This window comes from Myxine glutinosa, chromosome 6 (assembly GCF_964187855.1).
Source record: "Myxine glutinosa chromosome 6, kmMyxGlut1.1, whole genome shotgun sequence".
Taxonomy (NCBI): domain Eukaryota; kingdom Metazoa; phylum Chordata; class Myxini; order Myxiniformes; family Myxinidae; genus Myxine; species Myxine glutinosa.
The window spans coordinates 129,347,128-129,368,769 of record NC_136266.1 but is presented as its reverse complement, the minus strand read 5'-3'; the positions used below and the strand labels follow the sequence as shown (position 1 = coordinate 129,368,769).

The 21,642-nt window shown below is 38.6% G+C and overlaps 2 protein-coding genes and 1 non-coding gene across 3 annotated transcripts in view; 1 reads left to right on the top strand and 2 right to left on the bottom strand.

Annotated features, from left to right (window-relative positions):
- VPS33A (VPS33A core subunit of CORVET and HOPS complexes) overlaps positions 1–12,201 on the bottom strand; it is a 39,904-nt gene extending 27,703 nt beyond the window's left edge. Inside the window, exons 1-3 of the mRNA XM_068121061.2 lie at positions 12,037–12,201; positions 11,056–11,121; positions 10,837–10,961 (exon numbers count right to left, since the gene is read on the bottom strand). Of these exons, the coding sequence (XP_067977162.1) occupies positions 10,837–10,961; positions 11,056–11,121; positions 12,037–12,165 (320 nt within the window). The 5' untranslated portion in view covers positions 12,166–12,201. The remainder of the gene's footprint in view (positions 1–10,836; positions 10,962–11,055; positions 11,122–12,036) is intronic.
- Positions 12,202–13,086: 885 nt separating this feature from the next.
- On the bottom strand, positions 13,087–13,158 carry TRNAQ-CUG (transfer RNA glutamine (anticodon CUG)). The gene has a single exon. It is a non-coding gene; the product is annotated as a tRNA-Gln (tRNA).
- Positions 13,159–15,756: 2,598 nt separating this feature from the next.
- LOC137430288 (phosphatidylinositol transfer protein beta isoform) overlaps positions 15,757–21,642 on the top strand; it is a 53,713-nt gene continuing 47,827 nt past the window's right edge. The window contains exons 1-3 of the mRNA XM_068121060.2: positions 15,757–15,898; positions 20,614–20,644; positions 21,096–21,244. Coding sequence (XP_067977161.1) covers positions 15,864–15,898; positions 20,614–20,644; positions 21,096–21,244 — 215 coding nt within the window. The 5' untranslated portion in view covers positions 15,757–15,863. The remainder of the gene's footprint in view (positions 15,899–20,613; positions 20,645–21,095; positions 21,245–21,642) is intronic.

Genomic DNA, 21,642 nt, shown 5'->3' with positions numbered 1-21,642 from the left:
ATTTTTTTCCCAATCAATTTCCAATCTATCTCGCGGATAAAATGTGCCATCAAGAGAAACCCGAAGTTGTTTCACCTTAGCATTATCACTCAGCGCATTATTCTTATTAGTACCCTCCTCTCCATCTGGTTTTTTAAAAATGAGCCATAGGTATCGTGGCTTTCCTTCAAGAACACCCAAATTCCAAGTGTAGGTAGTGTGTTCCAGTTTAACGTGTTGACATCTTCTTTTAAGGTATGATACATTTAGCGGTTTCTTTGAGTTAAGTCTTCTATTTAACATCTCCTCCGTTTTAAGATTAGGAGTATATTCATTGATATACCAACACAAATCATTAATAACAAATTTATTATTGTCGCCAAAAGCATTTTCAGCCCCAAAAAGCAATCTATTTACATTATCATTCCTTTGTAGTTGAAATCTAATTTTAAGACCATACAAAACTTTATCATAATCACAAAATCCAAATATACCTTTAAGAGGTACTGCTACGGTAAAACTATTCTCAGCTTTTGCGTCATCATTATACATTGACTTCCTTTGACTATAACCAGGGTCTGTGTTTGTTCCCGTTGACATATCAGGAATAAAGCCTTCAACAGCTCCCTTACCCATTCTATCACCAAACGAATATAGTGTAAATTTCATCATTTCAGATGTAGCAGAGACATAATCAACCGCTTCAACCTCTTGTGTTCCAATATACAGGCGAACACTGTCAAACATTTTCCAGAAGAAATCATTTACGAGTGTAGCATTAGTATTATTCGCAGCCTTAGTGAATTTAAATTTACACAGCAAGAAACTATCAGCTATATTCAAGTAAGTTTGTTGATTATTTATTTCAAAACTTTTTGTTCCGTTTGAATTCCAGTCGGTTCCTGTAATAGCATTTACCTTAAAATAGTCTTCCTTTTTAGTAGAGTTTGAAATGATAATCGTATCATCCAAATCATAGATACTATCAATCGCTTCCATACTTGTATTTATATAGTATTAAAATTGTTGAAACCCTGACCCAAGTATTTTAATGATTTTTTGTCGTTCTTGTGAAGATAGTTGAGTTTTACCTTTTTTAATTTCTTTGATTGCTTGTAATTTATGGGACTCCTTTTGAGCATCTTTTATACTCTTTACAACACCTGCTACATTTCCCATGAGAGAAGCAGTTGAACCAATTAGGTCTTTATGTTTAAGAATGGTTGAACCAATACCCATTAGAGTATCAATTATCCCATCTCCTTTATTTCGAAATTGATGACCCACACCCCGTTGTCTCTTAGGTTTATAGTATCCTTTACCCACATACCTTGTATAGTCTGGTGAAAGGAACATGCCCTCCCCTGTAATTATTTTATATTTTCCCAACTCGTGTTTTCTTACAATAACCATTATTTATTTATTGAAAAACTTCACGTAGGTGAATTCTGATGGATATAATTTCATCATTAAAGGATATCATACGATTATCTTGGTCGGTTATCCTAAAATTTACTCTGTATATGGTTTTTCCTGACACAGGTAAATAGACAAGATTTTTTGGTTCCATATTAAATTTATAACCAATCGGGGTTGAGTATGCACTGAATGAAAATATTGTATTTGTTCTTATTCCATCGTTATAAGCACCATCAATCAAATCACAATGAATTAATACTGAATTTATACCGGAGGATATTTGGATAACATTATCACTGTAAAACGTCCCGTTATTTTCAATCTTTTTTGAAGAGAAACCCAATAGCTCTCTGAACGAATTTTCAATCGTGAAATCAACTTTATAATTATTTTTCAGTTTAATAGTTGATTTTGAAGTGTGTGTTTGAATATCTATTACAATATTTTTTGGTTCATCACCTTTTTCTTTCATAAGGCGAGAGACTTCTGAAGATATTTGAGAAATCTCGTAAGCTCCAGGTGAAACAGTTATAGTTTTGTAGGCAGTGCCTGGATTATAACTAAACTTGTTGTTTTTCTCTGTAATATTAAAAAGGGTATTGTAAGTTTCCATTGACAACAAAGATGCCTCATATGAGGTAAGGGGGTCAAGTTGTAGTGGGTAAGGGAATGAAGCTGTGTAATCGCTCGTTGTGAAATTAAAACTAAGAATTGTGCTTCTCATCTTATTTAATATCTAATAAAATATCTTTGTATTGACATTTATTAATTATTTTCATGTTCATCAACTGATCTAAAATGGCTGAGGATTCATTAAAACAATTGTTGTTTCCAGCCTTCTTACTACCTAATAACAATAATAGCCTATTAACTAATTGTGATGGGTCATTTGGAAGAAAACTAACACCCGAACCAAGCTTACTTAAAGCATCAATAATATGTTTCTCCTTCTCATTCTTCTTACTTTTACCAGCAACAGAAACTCCATAATCAAGTGTATTTAACAACTCAATATATACCCTATCTTCCTCTCTTTCCATATCAAGTGGTTCCTCAAAATATTTTGAACCGCTGAATCCGGGGTTTGTTAGAAGAAACATTAATCTTGGAGTTAATTTAACATTTGGTTGAGTAGAACTCAAGAACATCAATTCATCATTAAATATCAATACCTTTTCTTCCACAAGATGAAACACTGCTGGTTCTTCTGTTGGAATGAGGCCTGCTCTGGTTTTTGAACCCGCAGAATATTCATTGTTTTGAAGAGCTTCCACAACATAATTAGGGGGTTGATTTACCTGCTCAAGTTTCCGAAATAATCCCTCGTCATCATATTCTAATTCACCAAGTTCTTGTTTTGTTATCTGACTAAAATCTTTGAGCATTTGAAGTTTTTTCGGAGTAAATTCTACCGTGGGAACTGTAGGGTGTTGAGTTTTCAAAAGTGGTTTAAAGAATTTCTCTTGTTTTCTTTCAAAGGCTTCTTCACCAGTTAGTTTCTGTCTCCGTTTCTTCTTTATCTCTTCCTGTTGTTTAACAACTTTTGAAACTAATTGTTGATGTTCCTTAAACTTTCTTTCTCTTTCTTCAGTATTCATTTTCTGTATTTATTTATTGAAAAATATCATTTAGTATCTCATCTTGTTTCACAACAATATATTTATATTTTCCAATCGTGTGTTTCATATAATTTTCAAATTCTTTTTTACTACATAACGTAGAGCAATTATCTCTCCAAAAATTATTTACATCTATTGAATTTAACTTAAATAAAATAAAAGTATTGGCATTGTTTCTTATTGAGCGTCGAGGGAGTTGAAAATATGATTGACTAAGATATATACAATTACAAGAAGAATGTCTCCCTCTTGTATAGTAGCTATCCATTACTGTTTGGTTTCTCTCATTAACACAATCATCAAAGATGACAAGGTTCTTTTTTGATTTATCTAAATCTTGAGGTGAAGGTATATCATCCGTATTATCACTGAGAATACAAGTTATGGGTTTCGATTTTGATTTCTGTGTATCACAAAATAATTGTATTATATCATCAATATTATAATCATTTAGTTTGTTTTGAAGTTTAAATAAACCGATAATGTCTTCCTTTTTAAGACCCGCATTAAAACCCTGTGAGAGTAGTTGATACTCGGGTTGAAAACTTGACTTTGTAAAAATTATTAAATTATCATAATCTAAAAAATTAGAACCAAGGAGCATCTTTAAAAGTAAACAGGTTTTTCCACATCCGCTTGAACCAACTATTAGACATCTCAATGAATTTGGAATGTTTTTATGGTTATTAAATTTTATCTTATTTTCCCAAACGGGTAAAAAATCATTCATTTATATATTTGGAAAACAAGTTATCCAACTTTTTTTGAGCTATTTGAGAAACTCTATATTTTATCCTGAGTTCGGGTTTAATTTCAAAATAATCCATTATTTTATTTATATAGTATCTTGTATTAACATTTCCATTAAAATTATTTTGAATAATAAATATCATTAAACCCTTATACATTTCCTCAATACAATTAGTCTCTTCCCTTGAAAGAAATGGTGTATTATCATCACAATACTTAACATTCATCTCTCTTATTAATCTTGTAAAGTAATTCATTTTTGGTTCTAATTTAAAAGAGTTATATATTTTTTTATATTTCTTATTATCATTAATTAAAATTAAATCACAGAAAATACATTGTTTATATGAATCCTCATCATTAAGCCCCACTCTATCACAAGCCGGACAATTCTCTAATTTATCATATGGAGAGTCTGGAAATTCTAAATATCCTTCAGAACTTATCATATTTATGTGGTAAATTTTTACTTAAACTAAACGCAAGTTTATTCATTAATAAATACAATGTTTCAAAGCACAAAAGACAAATTTCAATCAATCTCTACTTCGGTGGAAGATATAGAAAAATATGTCAAAGATGTTAAATTGAACAAAGATAAATATGGAAATTTTTGGGTAAAACCAGTTATGGAAAATAACATGAGCCCCTCTATTTCATTTAAAGGAAGAGCTCTAACTATACCTGGAAAGACATCCATTAAAGTAAATCTAACAAAAGTTTCTCCTCTACTCCTGGCAATTTATTCAAAGCTTGAAAAAGTGATTGACCACGATACTTTGAAAAAGAATGATAAGACCATTAATAATTCTAGAGGAGACATTTGTATTTTCTTTAATAATCCAAAGGGTGTAGATCTAAGTAAAATGAATGATGTTAATATTTCTGGTGAAATGTCATTTCGTTCTATGATAGTTAGAGATTATTTAAAGATAACTTTTGATATAAAAATTGTAGAGATTGAATCTGTTAATGAAAGAAAGTATATAGATATTGATGGGAATATTTTTCTTGCTAATTAAATATGAGTCAATACAGCAGTGAAGATTTTACTATTTCATTGAACTCAGACGATAGTGATGATAGTATTTCATTGAACTTGGACGATGGTGATGATAGTATTTCATTGAACACAGATGATAGTTATGATACTAATAGTTTGTGCTCAAATGATAGTTATGAGAGTAGCTTTATTGATGACTCTGAGTATGATTCTGAGTATTCATGTGATAGTTATGACTTAGATGATTCTGAGTGAAAAAGTGTTTTAGTTTAAGCACAGCGATATATATAAAACGGAGCTGTAAAGCTCAAAAGTGTTTTATTTTAAGCACAGTGATATATATAAAACACCACGTTTTCTCACGCTATAAATATGGTTTATTGTGATACTTGCGAGAAGGAAGTAAAATATTATAAACAACATATTCTCACCGCAAAACATACATACAACATTTTAAACAAACTTTCCCCTCTTCCACCTGAAACAAAACACTGTTCTACATGTAATAAAAATATCCTCAAGAAAGGCTTCAAAATACATCTTAAAACAAATCTACATTTATCAAATTTTATCACAACTAAAAACTCTGATGGAGCATTCAAAGGACATATTAAAATAAGAGTTTAACTTCAAACCTCCTGAACCAGAGTCTATAGTTGATGCTGTAGAAATAGTTAAACCTGCTGTTCAAACGTTGATTGAAAAAACACTAAAGGAAATGAAACCACTTAAATTTTATATGGGAGTAAAATTAGAAATGACAAAGGATGAAGGAGTTATAGATGCACCATACATGAGAACTGAGCCACACTTTATATCTTCATATCAAGATTTTAAAACATCAGGAGTCTATGATGAACTTATTAAACAAGAGCAAGATGTGGATAATTCAATCGTAGGAAGTGGATTCAATATAGGAAAAATTATTTACATAGACATTCATATTCTTAAATCAGATCCTCTAAAAGCTTCTTCTTACATTGATTTACCCAGTGTTATCAAAAATAGAAAAGCAGTTATCAATATCAAAAATAAAGACAATAAATGTTTTCTCTGGTCTATTTTAGCACACTTACATCCTCCACATTTTCATGATGAAAGAGTATCTCATTATAAAAAATATGAGAATACATTAAATACGAAAGATCTAAAGTTTCCGATGACTTTAAATGATATTCCTAAATTTGAAAAGATGAATAATTTATCAGTTAATGTTTATGGTCTAACAGAAACAAACAACATTCAGGTTTTAAAGCTTTCTGACAATTGTAAACAAACTCATATTAATCTTCTATATTTTAATTCAGACGAAAATTCACATTATACATACATCAAAGATATTGCTAAATTAATAAAACCACAAGTCTGTAAGAGAACAAATAAAATATATATTTGTTTGCGTTGTCTTAACTTCTTCAATTCACAAGAAAGATTAGATAAACATTCAAATTATTGTGGCGAACATAAATCAACGGTAATCAATATGCCTAAAGAAGGCTCAAAGATCACATTCAAAGATGAAAATAAAAAGATCAAACATCCATTTGTTATATATGCTGATTTTGAAAGTATTTTAGAAAAAATTGATACTGCTTCTCAAGATCCAAAAGAATCATACACAAATAAATATCAAAAACATACTCCTTGTGGTTTTTGTTATTATATCAAATCATCCGTTGGTGATAAATATAACAAGTTAGAGATGTATAGAGGCTCAAATACCCCAGAGGAGTTTGTGAAACGACTAGAAAAAGACTGTGTTCGATTAACCAAGATAATGAGAGAAACCAATAAACCAATGTCCTTAACAAGTAAAGAAAAAAGGGAATTTATAAAAAACAATGTCTGTCATATTTGTGAGGAGAAAATTGGTAAAGGTCTAAAGGTTAGAGACCATTGTCATCTCACTGGTAAATATAGAGGTCCGGCTCATCAAAGTTGTAATATTAATTATCAACTCCCCTCTTTCATTCCTGTCTTTCTTCATAACAACGCTCATTATGATACACATCTATTTATCAAGGAACTCTCAAAGACTTCTGGAAGTATCTCAGCAATTCCAAACACGGATCAGAAATACATTTCATTCACAAAAACAATTCACACATCTCCTATTACTCATATCAGATTTCTTGATACATTTAAATTCATGGCAAGTCCATTGGTTAACTTGGTTCAAAATCTAAAAGAGTTTCCATGTCTTTCAGAGTATTTTTTAGATAAAGATTTTCTAACACAAAAGGGAATTTACCCCTATGACTATATGGACTCATTTGAGAGATTCAATGAAACACAACTTCCTTCAAAAGAAAATTTCTATAACAAATTAAATAATAGTCATATATCTGATAAAGATTATGTACACGCACAAAATGTTTGGGAAAAATATAACATCAAGAATCTTGGCGAGTATCACGATTTGTATCTCAAAACTGATGTGCTTTTATTGGCCGATGTATTTGAAGCCTTTAGATCTGTTTGTCGCACTGGATATGGATTGGATCCTGCTCACTACTACACAGCACCTGGATTGGCCTGGAGTGCGATGTTGAAAATGACAAAACAAGATTTGGATTTGATAACCGATGTTGATATGCTTTTGATGATTGAAAAGGCAAAAAGAGGTGGAATTTCACAAGTCTGCTCGAGTAGATACGCAAAAGCAAATAACAAATATCTTCCAAATTATGATCCAACGAAAGAGAGTTCTTACTTGATGTACTATGACGCGAACAACCTGTATGGCTGGGCAATGTCTCAGGCTCTTCCTTATGGAAAACTTAGATGGGTAAAGGAAAAAGACTACAAAAACGTTTTACAAGATGTATGTATCTCTACACAAAAAGAATTGGATGAAGAAAAAGTTGGTTATTATTTTGAAATTGATTTAAAATATCCAGAGGAACTCCATAACCTACACAAAGATCTCCCATTTGCTTGTGAGAAAGCAAGTCCAAAGAAAGAATGGTTGAGTGATTATCAACGATCGTTTGATATAGGTGAATCAACAGAAAAATTACTTACTACATTATATAACAAGAAAAATTATGTTCTACACCAAAGAAATTTGCGACAATATTTATCAAAAGGTCTAAGAGTAGAGAAGATCCATAGGGTTCTAAAGTTCAATCAAAGTCATTGGTTAAAGGGGTACATTGATTTTAATACACAAAGAAGAACAGAGTCAAAAACAGATTTTGAGAAAGACTTTTATAAATTGATGAATAATGCGGTCTTTGGTAAGACTGGAGAATGTGAGGAAAAGACAAAATATCAGACTATCAACATCTTGGGAACAAGCATCAAAATTAATTAATAGACCGAGTTTTACTCGAGCTGAGGTCTTTACTGAGAACTTTTGTGCGATCCATTTGATTAAAGAGAGTATTGAAATGAACAAACCTATTTATATTGGAACAACAATTCTTGATTTATCAAAGTCATTAATGTATGATTACTTTTATAATAACTTGAGGAAGAAATATCAAAATGATGTTAATCTACTTTATATGGATACAGATAGTTTTATTTTGAAAATTAATACCAACGATGTTTATTCAGACATGAAAAGAGACATTAATATCTATGACACGAGTAATTACAGTCCAGAGAGTGAGTTGTTCTCTTCTAAAAATAAAAAGGTGATTGGAAAGTTCAAGGATGAATTAGGAGGAAATGTTATGAGTGAATTTGTGGGATTGAGGTCAAAGGCTTATGCTTATAAATACATTGTGAATAACGTTGAAAAGACTGATAAGAAGTTAAAAGGTGTAAAGAAAAATGTTATTAAAGAAACAATAAACTTTAAGGATTATTATAACTGTTTAACAACAAAGAAAGAAGAGTTTAGAAAGATTAATGGAATAAGAAGTTATAAACATCAATTATATTCAGAAGAGATAAATAAGAAAGCATTGGGGGCTTTTGATGATAAGAGGTTTATTTTAGAAAATGGAATTGATAGTCTCCCTTATGGTTATATAAGTATATAAGTGATAAGTTATATATATAAGTGATAAGATATATATATAAGTGATAAGATATACATAAGTGATAAGATATATATAAGTGATAAGATATATATAAGTGATAAGTTAAAAAGGGGGGGGGGGTTGGGGATTTTAACGGGCTACCGCCGCCTTTTTTACTATTATATAAATGATAGAACCAAGTATCAACCAGACTAAAGAGTGGAGGTGTAATCAACCTTGGTATATAAATGGAAAACATAATGAATGTGAAAAATATCAAATAGGTATAATTGAAAAGGCAACTGGTAAAAAAGTTCACAAAACAAATAAGAGAATTAATTTAAATACCGGTGAATTGGGTAAAAAAGATGGAAATATTTTTGAGTGGACGGAAAACTTTGATGGTTGTCAGGAAAATATATACTTTAATTTAAAAATGGTATGTGGCACTGGAGGCGCTCAAGCAAGAACATTGAGGGAGGTTTACCATTTTATCTTAGCTCAGTTAAAATATCTTAATAAAGAACCAAACTCAAACATATTTTTTGTTAATATATTAGATGGTGAAGAGAGTTGTAGGAGAATTAAATTATTTCCCACGCATAAACAAATATTTGTAGGGTCGTTGTTTGAGTGGGTTATATTCACCAGATGATATTAAGAGTAAAAGGTTAAAAGGTCCATGAGGTCAGAAGGATCACAGGTGTTTAAGTGGTCTAATGAATAAGGATAACATGTCAAAAGGTTAGAAGGTTCGTAAAGAACAGGGTGAGAGAAATATAGGTGTTTAGGGGCAATGAGGGAGGGAAAGAATTAATATGGAAGTGAATGGGTCAATGTTTGAGTGGGTCAAAGATTAATCTGCCAGATGATATGTAGAAGAAGGATGATAGGTCTATAAGAGAAAACAAATATTTGTAGTGTTTGAGTGGTCTAATGAACAACATTAAGGATAGGTACTACAGACAAAAGGTTCATAAAGATGAGGGTGGGAGAAATAGAGGTGTTTATGATTTTTGAAAAAGACAAGGGGGTAAATGACATTAGATAGGGATTTCACATGTTAAACGGAGGTGTCCCAGAAGCAACATTATTACACTACTTGTGTGTGTGTGTGTGTGTGTGTGTGTGTGTGTGTGTGAGCTCTATTAAGGGCCTTAGCCCATGTATAAAAAAAATAAAAAGAGAGCACAGAAAGAGCAGAAGATGCGAGACGAGAAAGCAGGAGGCAGAGGACATTGAGCCCACCAACCTGTCTGCGATGTGAAAGAGATATGCCCATAGACTCAGCTTCATCACTGGAGATTCCCATTATCTTGAAGGCCTTGGTTTGATGATCTGAGCAAGGTGTGAGGCAGCTGTGCCAACCCAGAGGTGAGAGCAGTACTCCACCAAGCTGCAGATGAAGGCCTTGTAGGTGGAAGGCCAAGTGTGCCAAGGAAGGTATTTGCATGACTGAGGATGTCCAGTCGGCAGCTGGCTTTGGAGGGCAACTTAGAAATGTGGTTTGCCCAAGAATGATCATCGCTGATCGTGAGGCCCAAAGGTTTGAGTTTCTGAACTTCAAGAGTTTTCAGCCAAAATCTGATGGATTTCAGCAAAAATTAAAGTTACCAGTGGTGCTGCAATTTGAATTGAATAGGATAATTCTGGCCTGATGGTCGTAAAAGCCAAATATGTACCCATGGTATGTTATACTAACAAGCCTCGTGAGGAGTATATTCAAAAGCTGATCTTTGAAGGAATTGATATTTTGTGTTGGGAACCAAGACACATAAACCAATCTAATCATGCATTTCCTGCTATAACGCATCTGCAGAATTTCAAGATGGCAGCGATTGAGATAACAAAGAGGGTGAAACGGCTAATACTGTAAATTATGAACTCTCTGGTCAATGAAAATTCCGGTCTGTTGAAATGTCAAGACAAATGACAGCACAGTATGGTGAAGGTTAGCTGTCAAGGTGGAATAACAAGTCTCAGGAGAAACGAGTGCAGGTCAAACTTGAACCACTCGATTTTCATAATTTAAAGCAAGGGTTGGGGAGAAGGGGGTTGGGGGGTTTGGGAAGCGGGAAAGGTGAAGTTTAGTTACCGAATATTTTCAGCCACAAGTTCCATCAACTCGAGCTTGGGTCGCAGCAGAAAGATAATGTGCTGTACGTTGGCTGCAGGAAGTTGTCCTGAACGCAGCGCAAACATCTTGTCCACTTCATGTTCCTTTCAGCGCGAGGTGACAAGCAATAGTCAGGTACAAGGTCAAAGGGCATCAGTATGGGCCATGGCCCATGGGTAAGGACAGCACAAGAGTTACCTTGAGTAGCGAGTATTCTGCAATGAGGCCGAATGGACCAGTCAGCTGGTCATCCCACACGATCGCCTGCCAGCAAACACAGCACCCTTTGAACAAACTTCATTTGCATGGTTACCTGCTTCATAACTCATAAGCACAACTAGAACTGCACTCAGTAGAGAGCATACCTCCACCTGCTTGGCCATATCACTCAATGGTGAAGAATCACTTTAAAAATTCTACTTGCTGGATCCGGATCAGGATCTTCACCAACATTGAAACGATTCTTCCTTGTCACACACCGAACCTGTCCACCAAGTTTCGTCCAAATCCATCAATAACTTTTTGAGATATCCTGCTATGTATCGTTTTTGGCTCTATCTCTCAATGGTGAAGAATCACTTAAAAAATTAAATAATTCTCGTATCCGAATACATATTCAGATCTTCACCAAAATTTAATCGATTCTTCCTTGTCACACACCCAACCTGTCCACCAACTTTCGTCCAAATCCGTCCACAACTTTTTGGGATATCCCGCTATGTATCGTTTTTGGCTCTATCTCTCAATGGTGAAGAATCACTTAAAAAATTAAATAATTCTCGTATCCGAATACATATTCAGATCTTCACCAAAATTGAATCGATTCTTCCTTGTCACACACCCAACCTGTCCACCAACTTTCGTCCAAATCCGTCCACAACTTTTTGAGATATCCTGCTATGTATCGTTTTTGGCCCCATCTCCCAATGGTGAAGAATCACTTTTAAAAGTCTAGTATCCGGATCGGAATCTGGATCTTCACCAAAATCGAATCATTTCGTCCTTGTCACATACGCTACACCTCTGCCAAATTTCATCCGAATCCGTCCACAACCTTTTATTTCATTTACTTATTACTCCTCTAAGCACTGACAGCCAGGTGGGCAATCCGAGTGCCGAGCGCGTCGCCAGGCCCAAGGAGCCGTGGAAAGCCGAACACGTGACCATTATCAGGCGCACCTTGCTGCCCGCGCAAGCGTCCAGCAAATCAAGGAACTCCCTTCGCGCCGCCTCGCGCAGCATAGCCAGGTTGACGCGTCCACTCGCAAGGTGCGCCGCGCTCGGCTGGCAGACATTGGGCGCAGCCATGACGGACGTCAAGTTGTCGGCTGTGTTTTGGTGTATAATTGAACGGCGTTTCACAAATTACTGACTAACTGAGGCTCCATTTACGTCACGCACACTCACACGTCAGTTTCGATGGGAAATACAATAATAAGCCAAAAGGTTGGAAACCAGCCACGCTGCACAATACTCCAGCTATACACCGCAGGACCAAGGGGGTTCGTGCCTGAGATGATCAATATCAGTGATTTAGGTGAGAGTTCGGACAATTGTAAGAAGGAGGCCGGCAGGGTCTTTCAAGAAGAAAGTGGTTACGTCAGCGCACCACCACCGAAGATGGACGGAGGTTGTTTTCAGTCACCCTGTCTTTCTGTTTGTTTGTGAACAGGACAGCTCAAAAAGTTGTGGATGGATTCGGACCAAACTTGGGGGACAAGTTCACAACACATTTTGAAAATGTAAATACAGGTAAACAAACACTGGGGCAAGTTGGTCACCACACAAATTGAAAATGTAAATACAGGTAAACACTGGGGCAAGTTGTTCAACACACAATTTGAAAAGGTAAATACAGGTAAACACTGGGGCAAGTTGTTCAACACACAATTTGAAAAGGTAAATACAGGTAGGCCTAAACACTGGGGCAAGTTGTTCAACACAATTTGAAAAGGTAAATACAGGTAAACACTGGGGCAAGTTGTTCAACACACAATTTGAAAAGGTAAATACAGGTAAACACTGGGGCAAATTGTTCAACACACAATTTTAAAAGGGAAATACATGATAGCCAACCTATGTTTGTTAATTCTTTTAAAATGATGAGCATGCTAAAGCATGAACGTTGCATTTTTAGTCTGGTATGCGTATGACTCACCTGGGTTCAGATTCGAACCGCTGAACTCCCAGACTGGGAGGGGACGCAAGTGAGAGACTGGGATAAAATAAAGGTTCCACCGAGATTTGAACTCGGATCGCTGGATTCAGAGTCCAGAGTGCTAACCATTACACCATGGAACCAGCTTGTTTATAATCGCTGTTTCTCCATCACAAGAACCCTACTCGAGGGAAGCTGAAGCTGCATCGTCTTTGCCATTTGTCCGATACCCCGATGTAATGCTCCAATGCCCAATACCCTGATACCCCGATGCCCCAATATCCCAATACCCTGATGCCCCGATACCCTGATACCCAATATACCCTGTTACACCGATGCCCTGATTCCCCGATACTCTGATGCTCTGATACCCAATGCCCCAATATCCAATGTCCAATACTCCGATACCCAAATACCCCAATACCACGATGCCCAATACTCCGATACCACAATACCCTGATGCCCAATGCCCCGATGCCCAATACCCCGATACCCTGATGCTCTGATACACGATGCCCGAATATCCCGATGCCCAGATACCCTGATACCCTAATGCCCAATGCCCCGATGCCCAATACCCCGATACCCTGATGCTCTGATGCCCGATGCCCCAATATCCCGATGCCCTGATGCTCTGATACCCGATGCCCCAATACCCTGATGCCCTGATTCCCCGATACTCTGATGCTCTGATACCCAATGCCCCAATATCCGATGCCCAATACCCCGATACCCAAATACCCCAATACCACGATGCCCAATACTCCGATACCACAATACCCGGATGCCCAATACCCCGATACCCTGATGCTCTGATACCCGATGCCTCAATATCCCGATGCCCAGATACCCTGATGCCCAATGCCCCGATGCCCAATACCCCGATACCCCGATGCTCTGATACCCGATGCCCCAATATCCCGATGCCCAGATACCCTGATACCCTGATGCCCTGATACCCTGATGCCCAATACCCCAATGCCCAGATGCCCCGATACCCCAATGCCCCAATACCCCGATGGCCCGATACCCTGATGCCCCCATGCCGGATACCCCGATGCCCTGAAGCCCCGATACCCTGATGTCCCGATATCCTAATACCCCAATGCCCATATACCCCAATATCCCGATGCCCAGATACCCCGATGCAACCATACCACCCACGATGCTCGATACCCCAATGCCCTATACCCCAATATCCCAATGCCCAGATACCCCGATGCAACCATACCACCCACGATGCTCGATACCCCAATGCCCTATACCCCAATATCCCGATGCCCAGATACCCCGATGCAACCATACCACCCACGATGCTCGATACCCCAATGCCCATATACCCCAATATCCCGATGCCCAGATACCCCGATGCAACCATACCACCCACGATGCTCGATACCCCAATGCCCTATACCCCAATACCCAAATATCCCGATGCCCAGATACCCCGATGCAACCATACCACCCACGATGCTCGATACCCCAATGCCCTATACCCCAATACTCCAATGTCCCGATACCCCCATGCCCCATGCCGGATACCCCGATACCCTGATGTCCCGATATCCTAATACCCCGATGCCCATATACCCCAATACCCCGATGCCCAGATACCCCAATACCCTGATACCCATATACCCCCAATACCCCGATGCCCAGATACCCCAATACCCTGATACCCCAATACCCCGATGCCCATATACCCCAATACCCTGATACCCATATACCCCAATATCCCGATGCCCAGATACCCCAACATCCCGATGCCCAGATACCCCAATACCCCAATGCCGGATACCCCGATGCACTAATGCCCCGATATTCCGATGCACCAATGCCCCGGATACCCAGATGCCATGCGTATTGCACACGGAGTACTCGTGGGTTTGTTGTAAACATTCAGTATTGTATTGAAATGTACTGGATCAGCCCCATCCCTCACCTAGACATTACCCAGGTACTAAATGACGACATTGTTACCTACATGCATGTACCTCTGCACAACCGACGCCCTCATTACTTTATGGTTATTTGATGGTTCATTTAATGAAATTTGATAGTGTCCCGGTGTACACTATCAAATCCCCCAGCACTTTCGATCCTCATCAAGATTAGACATAAAGGTCATAATCTTTTGTGGCAACAAATGGCTCCAACAGTTTGAACCTACAGGGTGCTAGCTACCTGTTATCATGATAATGGCGGAGAGCCTACACACACTGACACTGGTCTATCTTCAGCAGTAGTTCATCTATTATACTTAACATGTCTGCATTAGTTTCCCGTGCATTACTTATTAACTGCACATTTGTTGCACAAGTGCTCGTTATCTTCCCACTCCGTCATGATATCCTGTTAATCTGACTTGGGGTTGGGAGTTGGGATCCTCTAAACCTACATGGCGTCATGGTTTCTGTTCCAGTGGGGCACAGGCCTCTATGGCCTGAAAGCAGAGCACTTGAACTCCTCATTTTAATCACCTTTTCATTCAATTATCTTGCTTTTCGTTTTAATTCTCGTGGTTTTCGTGATCGATAAAGTTTTCTGACTTGTTTTAAATGGATTATAACCGGAAGATATATTTAGACGGTGTATAAAATTGCGCTACTACTTGGAATGTTTACCATAGAATATGAACTCGGCTACTACTTCCGTAGGTCTATTCCTTAACGTTCGCTCGACTAATTTGACGTGTAATTTAATAAAACTCTTTGTTAAAATACAATTTGATTATAAACTCCACAGGGAAGGCTGACTGGTCGCTGGGTGGCGTACTTTTGGAACAGGGAGACACTTGTGTACGTCACGCGGTATCTGCTTCTGGTCACGTGGTGTAAATCGGATCGACATGAGTCGAGACTTCGCGGGGTCAATCAAAGAATAGTGAGCGATTTGTCATTTTCCAAATCTTCCTTTTAAAATTTATTGTGGGATTTTCAACGTGGTCATTTTAATATTTCCTTAGCTGTCTCTCACCATGTTTGTCTGCTGTCCTTTTCCGTCGTGGATACACAGTACACTTCCTTGGTCGCATACCGATTGGTGGCATTCATTACTATTTGTCCACCGGTGCGATGCGATTCTCTCTTTCTCTCTGCGTTCATCCGTCCAATTTCACCGTTTGATCGGCTGATGTGCTCTCTCAGAATAGCTTCGTGTCCATTCCATGTTTCCATGTTCGCCGAGCTAGTTGTCCCTGTGTTTGCTCAATCGTCTAATGATATAGAGATCGAGTCGGTGTCAAACTGTATCTCGATGAATAAATATCCTTTTTTAAAAATATATATACTTAAATAGGCCATCGATTTATTACGTACGCTGGGTTTTTCACTTGTTAGGCTCGCATACTCTGTAAATTGCCTTCGCTCCTCCTCCTCCTCCTCCCCCTGCCCTCTCCTCCTGCCCTCTCCTCCTGCCCTCTCCTCCTGCCCTCTCCTCCTGTCCTCTCCTCCTGCCCTCTCTCCCTGTTGTCCTCCTGCCCTCTCCTCCTGCCCTCTCCTCCTGCCCTCTCCTCCTGCCCTCTCCTCCTGTCCTCTCCTCCTGCCCTCTCTCCCTGTTGTCCCCCTGCTCCCTCCCCCCTCCCTTCCATTTACTCCTGTCCTGCCTCTTTCCAAGCCAATCTCTTCTTGCACTCTCCAACCCTCCTTTCCCTCTCATATCATCCTCCCTTCTCCCCTATCAGTTTAAATTTTCCCATTTTACCACCTTTACTAAATATTTGATTACTGGTCGACAGGTGTATGGCCTGAAAAGCATTTTGTTGACGCACTACATTTCACAATGACACCTTACACTGGTGAATGAAACCACTGACCAGATCAGAACGTAACAGAGAAAAACAGGATGCAAAAGTAGTGGTAGAGCCACACACAAGAGGAACAGTAGGGAGAGGGGGAAACACCAACAGCAGAGTTGAAGACCAAGACAGAGGGAGACTTGGACAAACAATGGGTGTGGGTAGAAATGGGCACAGTAGAGGATGCATGGGGTGGACAAGATGGATACAGCAGGAGACCGAGGAGGGAAAACTGGAAATTTTGAAGGACGGATTTGGGTGCGGTGAACGAGGGTAGGAAAGTTCATGGTTTTGGATTGGGGATTATCTGTGATGGTGAACAGCTGTCTTGAAGATGTGGTGAAAAGAATGAAATTGAAGAGGATGTGGAAGTTGATTCCACAGGGAAAAAGAGGAATAAATGAGCAGAAGTGACGAGTGATCCTGGATTTAGGTAGTTTCACAAGAAGGAGGTTGATTGTGGATTTAGGTTGATTGTGGAAGGAGCAGGAGATACCTGCAGAAACCTGGGGGGGGGGGGGGGGGTGGTCAAGACCAGAAAGGAGGTGGTAAAAGATGGAGATTACTGTCCTCTCTGCGATGGCAAAGTGATGAACCTATAGACTCGGCTTCATCGTGCGAGGTTCCGATAATCCTAAAGGCCTTTGTTTCCATGGCGTCAAGCTTACCAAGATGTGAGGCAGGAGATCCAGCCCAGAGGGGAGAGCAGTACTCCATGAAGCTGGGGATGAAGGCCTTTTAGGTGGACAGGAGTTCAGGTGTGCCAAGGAATGACTTTATATGACAGAGGATGTCCAGTTGGCGGCTGGCCTTGGAGACAAACTTTGGAATGTGGTTTCCCCAAGAAGGATCATGGCTGATAGTGAGACCCAGGAGTATGAATGACTGAACTTCCTCAAGAGGATTGTTAAGAAAGTAGATAGGAGGGTTTTCCAGAGCCTGACACTTGACGTTTTGTAACTTGAATAAAAAAATCAACGTTCACGCAATCAAAGGCAGAAACAGTTAAAGAATCTTCCACTAAATATAACTACTGTGCAACATGTAAGCACGACAAATATTGGTAATTGTTTGCGTGCGCAGCAACCTCACCTACCGTCTGATATACTGGCAGGAGTTATTTGACCCCAGTGACTTCATACTCTCGCGAAAAACGAGATCTCTTTCAGGTGAGATTTTAATAATGTAGAAATCATTTAATCGGAAGAGGATTCATTTTCCAACCAGAACAGCACTCGGTAGAGAGCATACCTCCGCCAGGTGAACAGTTTACGTTTTGTATCCCAGAGTAGAACAGAAATCACGATACAGAATCACATTTAATCAAAATCATCCGTCCACAACTTTTTGAGATATCCCGCTATGTATCGTTTTCGACCCAATGGTGAAGAATCACTTTAAAAATTCTACTATCCGGATCCGCATCCGGATCTTCATCAAAATCTAATCATTTCGTCCTCGTCACATACGCTACATCTCTGCCAAATTTCGTCTGAATCCGTCCACAACTTTTTGAGATATCTTGTTCACAAACAAACAGACAGGGGTTAAAACATAACCTCCATCCACTTTTGGTGATGGAGGTAACAAGATAATGATCCAAAACTCACTTCCAATATAGTAAAGCAGCGTTTGGAGAACAAGGTTACAGCTGGTGTGTTCCATGTGTTGGAATGGATATTACCCCCAGAGTCCGGACATGAGTTCCTTCGAGTCTACATGCGATTACCTGGAAACAGAAGCACAAGAGGAACCCAACGAACCTTGCAGAACTGTGAAATGTACTACAGGATATTTGGCACAATATTCCTGCAAGATTGCTTCACTTGTATACAGGAAGCATGGGTAAAAAAGAGTGATTGCACCCAAGAAGGCAAATAGCAGACATACAAATATTGACCCAGCCTGTAAAATGACACTTTTTATTTACTTTAGAAATTAGTTTCCTACACTTTTATAAAGGCTGTTCATTTACAATAATAAACATATATGACTGTTATCACAGATATTTTGATGCATTTCTCTTAAAGTTTGAAAATCATTGGAATAACCCAAACTTTTGCACAGTACTATGCAAGATATATTTGTCTCGTAAAAGATTGGGTCAGTTGGGATTATTCGTTTTTAAGGAAAGGCGTTTCCAACCAGAAAGTGTAAAACTAGACCTACTCCGCAAATTTGAGCAAATATGCAAGAGCAGACCCGGTCTTCGGTGATGTTTCACCCGTTTCACCGCAGGCTTCCTCAGGCCAAATAGACCATGAGCCTCGGCACATACCTGGTTTTTATTCGCAATGTGACCACCTCCGGTCACGTGCCGGTGCTCGAGGTCAGATGGATGGGCTGCTCTGCCCATTTTTGTTATTATTTACACGCGATCTGGTGTTGTACGAGTGTGCATGAGCATGTTTGTGCGCTTGCTATTGTTGTTGCGTTTCCGGGGCACGAACTTGGGTGGTTTTAATTGAGTTTTGGTTTGTGTGATTTGTGGGTGTTGTGTGATTGAGTTTCTGTTGGTTGTTGTTCACACAAGGGTGTGGTGTTTGGGATCGAGTGTTGTTGTTTGTTGCTCACCTTCTCTAGCTGTTTGTACCATCCAGTTTTTACCATTTGTATGAGAGGTCTGTATTGTGTGGGTATGTCCACAGTCTTCCCAGTTAGACCCCTCTCTCGGCTCTTCGCACATGTTGTTTGTTGGATGTCGTGTCTAGGTCACGGGTCCCATCAAAGTCACATTTGTGGCTAGATTGCACGCAATGCCGTGCTATGGCTGACTGTGTCACTTTTCCCAGCCTAACTGTTCAATCATGTTCATCTAGCCTTTGGTTCAAATTTCTTCCACAATGTCATTTCAAAACTGAAGGACACAATATCAACTGGTGATAAATCTGCAGTGGTTTACAATTCATCCTGCAGAGACTGTGACCAATTATACCTGAGTGAAACTGGAAGAAATGATGTGCTTTGAGGTTTGCAAAAAAAAACAACCCCTCCATCTGACTACGAACACCGGCACAAGACCGTAAGCGATCACATTGTGAATAAAAACCCGGTACATGCCGAGGCTCGGGGTCTATTGGCCTGAGCAAGCCTGCTGTGAAACGGGTGAAACGTCGCCTTGAGACCGGGTCTGCTCTTGCTTATTTGCTCAAATTTGCGGAGTAGATCTAGTTTTACTTTTATTGGAAGCGTCTTTCTTTCCGTAAAAAAAAAAAAGTAAAAAAAAAAAAATATATATATATTTATATATTTCCCATTCTCGGAAATTTTTATTTTATCGTATATCTTGACTCGGCCTTCTCTAAGTTAAAATGGAGAAAATGCTCTCGAGACCCAAAGTGCAGATCATGCATGTCATGATGTGACTTGCTGTAATCAAACGCCAAACCAGCAAACTTGTTACTTCATTTTTTTTATTTTAGAGGGATATCTTCCATTTGTTTTGTGGCAAAGTCGAGCTTCTGTTTTGACTAAGGAGAGCTTATGATCGTTTGTTCTGTATTTTATTGATTGGTTAAACTCTCAGGCTAACTACAAGGTTATTTATGTTCCTTTCTTCTGTTTGTTGAGCCTCCACTACTGAATACAAGCTATGGGAACATGACCAACAAGAACAGTTGTCATGGTTTTATTTTTTTGCTGAGCCGCTACTTCCCTTTTCATTTGTAGCACTGATGCACTGACGGATTTGCATGTGAAACGCTACCTGTTTAGCATGAGATTGAATTTGATGATGACTGCATAATCATTCCTTTTCATTTCCATCTATCCTCCCACCTAAATTCTGGATCCCTCGCTTCAGTCGTATTGTGCTGCCATGCAGTGTGGAAGAGGTACGTGTTTTGCCGCACACGGTCTTGCTGACTATGGAATTTTTCCTTTCCTTTATGCATTTCCTGCATTCTTTCGCATGTTTGGAGTTATCAGACAAAGTGAGTTAGGATTGCTTATGGCACTAAATTCCAAGTTGTGGGTTCCTGGAGCACAGTGTAGTTCACACTGTAAGCTCTTTACTCAACAAAAAAAATGATGGCTATAGTTGATGATGTCATCATGTGCAATGATTGTCATCATGTACATTGTACAATCATGTGCAATGTGTGCAAATGTCATCATGTGCAATCATCATGATTCCTCCAAGCAATGCAAAGAAAATGAATGTTAAATGTGCTTATTTTTATTGGAAAAAAAAAATCATGAAGTTTTGCAAGTAAAAAAAGAAAGAAATGCAAGGGTTGCTGTTATTATTCCTTCTACTTATTCCTTTACCAAACCCAAATGCAGTACCAAGTGGGTCAGCTCTTCTCGGTGGCTGAAGCCAGTAAGAATGAGACTGGTGGAGGAGATGGGATTGAGGTTCTTAAGAATGAAGCGTATGACAACGGCATTGGAGGGTCTGGCCAATACACCCTAAAAATGTACCATGTTCAGAGGTCTGTATGATGGTGTCGTGGTTGTGTTGGAATACATTTACACCCGGGCAAATGAGCACAACTTGGGCTTCCTCCCTTTCAGTTTCGTGTTAAATAGCAGGAGTGAGTTTCAAAAGTTCACTACAAAAAAAACACCACGGTAGCGGCAGAAAGGGTCATGTTATTAACCCAACCCTTGCAGGGTATATAGAGTACAGTAGATCTTTGCTCAGTTCTGTAAGTAAAACTTACCTCACGGATGTCGGGATTCCTCCAAATTTCTTTATTTAGTGTTAAACAGCATTTGCGACTGGCTTAAAAAGCTAATCATACGTGTTTGTGGTTTATAATATTTTTACTTCCGGAAGAGGCCGTTGCTCCCACAAAAACGCCATGATAAGCTATTTATAAACATTGAC